At 38.4% G+C, this 2,500-nt stretch overlaps 2 protein-coding genes across 5 annotated transcripts in view; both read right to left on the reverse strand.

The window, feature by feature from the left end:
- Positions 1–1,431, reverse strand: part of LOC138978786 (neuralized-like protein 4) — a 7,625-nt gene extending 6,194 nt beyond the window's left edge. The window contains exons 1-2 of one of the 3 annotated variants that reach the window (XM_070351572.1): positions 916–1,265; positions 518–582 (exon numbers count right to left, since the gene is read on the reverse strand). The gene's annotated coding sequence lies outside the window, so the exon portion shown is untranslated. The other 2 variants (XM_070351573.1, XM_070351571.1) reach the window with 2 other exon arrangements.
- Positions 1,432–1,627: 196 nt separating this feature from the next.
- The window catches only part of LOC138978785 (neuralized-like protein 4), a 6,641-nt gene continuing 5,768 nt past the window's right edge, over positions 1,628–2,500 (reverse strand). For both annotated transcript variants that reach the window (XM_070351570.1, XM_070351568.1), the window contains exon 5: positions 1,628–1,887. In XM_070351570.1, coding sequence (XP_070207671.1) covers positions 1,825–1,887 — 63 coding nt within the window. In that variant the 3' untranslated portion in view covers positions 1,628–1,824. The remainder of the gene's footprint in view (positions 1,888–2,500) is intronic.

The raw sequence follows: 2,500 nt of genomic DNA on the forward strand, positions 1-2,500 counted from the left end.
CAATCCAATGGTACATTTTTTGGGTATTTTTAATGCTGTTTCTTTTTTTCCTTTTTGGCCCACCTTGAAAAAATTTTCATCAGTTTGAATGTCATAAAACAGACAAAATAATATGCTTAATAAAATGCAACATAAAACACAAACAAACTAACACACCTGTCTTTTTTTTATTACAGGTATTTCAAGGTACTGAATGCACAGTGGCCCAGCACTCAGCTTTCTGTGAACTTATCTCAGAAGGTACGGGATTATTGTCCACAGAAATACCAAGGAGTAAGGAATATATTTCCAATTTAGCATGTCACTACGGAACGCGGATCGTATCAACTGATGCAGGAAATTGATGCATCCAAAACCAAGAATTTGATGCATCCTTTTTGAAAATTCTTGGTTTTGGATGCATCAATTTCCTGCATCAGTTGATACGATCCGCGTTCCGTATGTCACAATACGGACAATCGTGGCCCACTGGATGTCGACTTCTGTGAAACAGACGGTGTTAGCAGTTAATACTTACAGACTTTTACATACAAGACGATTGCACATTCATTCTGGAACAGCAACACCTTGTAACTTAAAGTTCTGTAGAACACACACAAACACTCACAAACACATACACACACACACACACACACACACACACTCACTCAATCAATCAATCAATCAATGTATCATTCAATCATTCAAATCGTTAATCAATTTATCAACCAATCAATCACAACGTATAGAGAACAGATCAATAAAACATATCAATTATCCTTCACTCTGCTGACCTTACAGTCTTAATTGACCGATTAATTGCTCGATTGATTGAAATATATAAGCACACTATAATTTTGTTACTTTGTTGTTGCTATGCAACAACTTTCAAGCTTAAAACTGTTCGAATACATAATAAAAGAAGTATTAACTCACCAGGAATGCTACCTTCTGTCCCGTAAGAAATGACCAAAATGAAATTTCAGTCTAGTCTGGTTGGAAACTCTCACACATGTGAAAAAAAAATCTCCCTGTTGCATGACTAACAGGAGTTGTCCTGCTACAGTGGTACCTGCGATGTGTGGCCCCTCCGATGAGAGGACACCTCCTTTAAAAGGACACAATTCTGAGGTCCCTTTGTCTATTATCTCTACCAAAATAAACCTGTCTAACAGGCCACCTGCAATGTAGGGACGCTTTAGCTGGTCCCAAGGGTGTCCTTTCATCGCAGGTACCACTGCTACTCTTCTTGCTGTATGAAAGAGCGTAATGTAGCCTGCACTTCTCTTTTGTACTTACACTCGACTGTGTCATTGTGGAAGGTAAATAGACGTGCCGTGCCGGTGAATGGCAGTATATTGGAAAGTGTAGTTATTCAATCAATCGATAAGGAAAACCGAGACATGTTGAGACCGAGACGGGTTGAGTCACATAATAATCATGATAACACTGTTTGCATACACGCACGCACGCACGCACGCACACACACTCGCACGCACGCACACACGCGCGCGCGAGCACGCGACACGCGAGCGCGCTCACACACACACGCACGCACGTATATACGCACACACACACACACACACACACACACACACACACATGCTTGCTTGCTTGTTTGCGCGCACAGAGTATATAATCAAATTACTAAATAATATGTTAATTTATGAGTCTCTGAATGGTGAAATTGGCAAGCTGTTCTGTAGCTACTTTCGAAGCCACAAGGCTGTCATTAGCCTACAGTCAAATGTGAAGCATGTTGGCTCTGTACAAAACCTCACGTCGGATTTCGAGCCACTCCGTTTCAGGCATGCCATCCTAAAACAACAAGAACTTTGTTCGTGTTCATAATGCAAGGCCGCCATTCTGGTTATACGTTTGGACGTGTTTTAGAGGTTGTGCCGTCACCTGCAACATAATCAAATAAAGGAAGGTGTAATTAGTCGCGATCGATTTGATTTTGAATTTGACAATTATACTAGCAATCCAATGGCAAACTGTTCAGGTATTTTTATGTTCTGTTTTTTTATGTGTTTATGAAACATCTTTATTGTCATTAGTTTAGGTCAACCTTAAAAGAGGAGGAGGAAAAAGAGGAGGAAGAGTCTATAATCTGAGTGTTTAAACAAATTTAGAAGTCTGGCTAAAAGCTATTCCTATGTCATACACAAAATTATGGGTTGTTTTGTGACATGCATTTTCAGTCCTTTAAATGATTATAACGTATATTAAAAGGTAACTAGAATGAATTCTTTTTACTTTTTTCAGTAATACTCCAGTTAGATAATGATACTGACATGCAACAAAAAACAAGGCTTATAATTTTGTCATTTAAAAAAAAAAGGTTAGTGTTTAAATCTATGACACAACCTTTGGTTTCCATGTTAGGAAGTTGTACGTTAAAACCCTTGTAAGTTACTGAACGTAGACAAACAAAATGTGCAAGTAGTTCTGATTCTTGATCTGCAGGCCAAATATATAATATATGGAACCAGTTCTTATTAATGAAATCAATTTGTAT

Source organism: Littorina saxatilis, linkage group LG10, assembly GCF_037325665.1.
Source record: "Littorina saxatilis isolate snail1 linkage group LG10, US_GU_Lsax_2.0, whole genome shotgun sequence".
Taxonomy (NCBI): Eukaryota; Metazoa; Mollusca; class Gastropoda; order Littorinimorpha; family Littorinidae; genus Littorina; species Littorina saxatilis.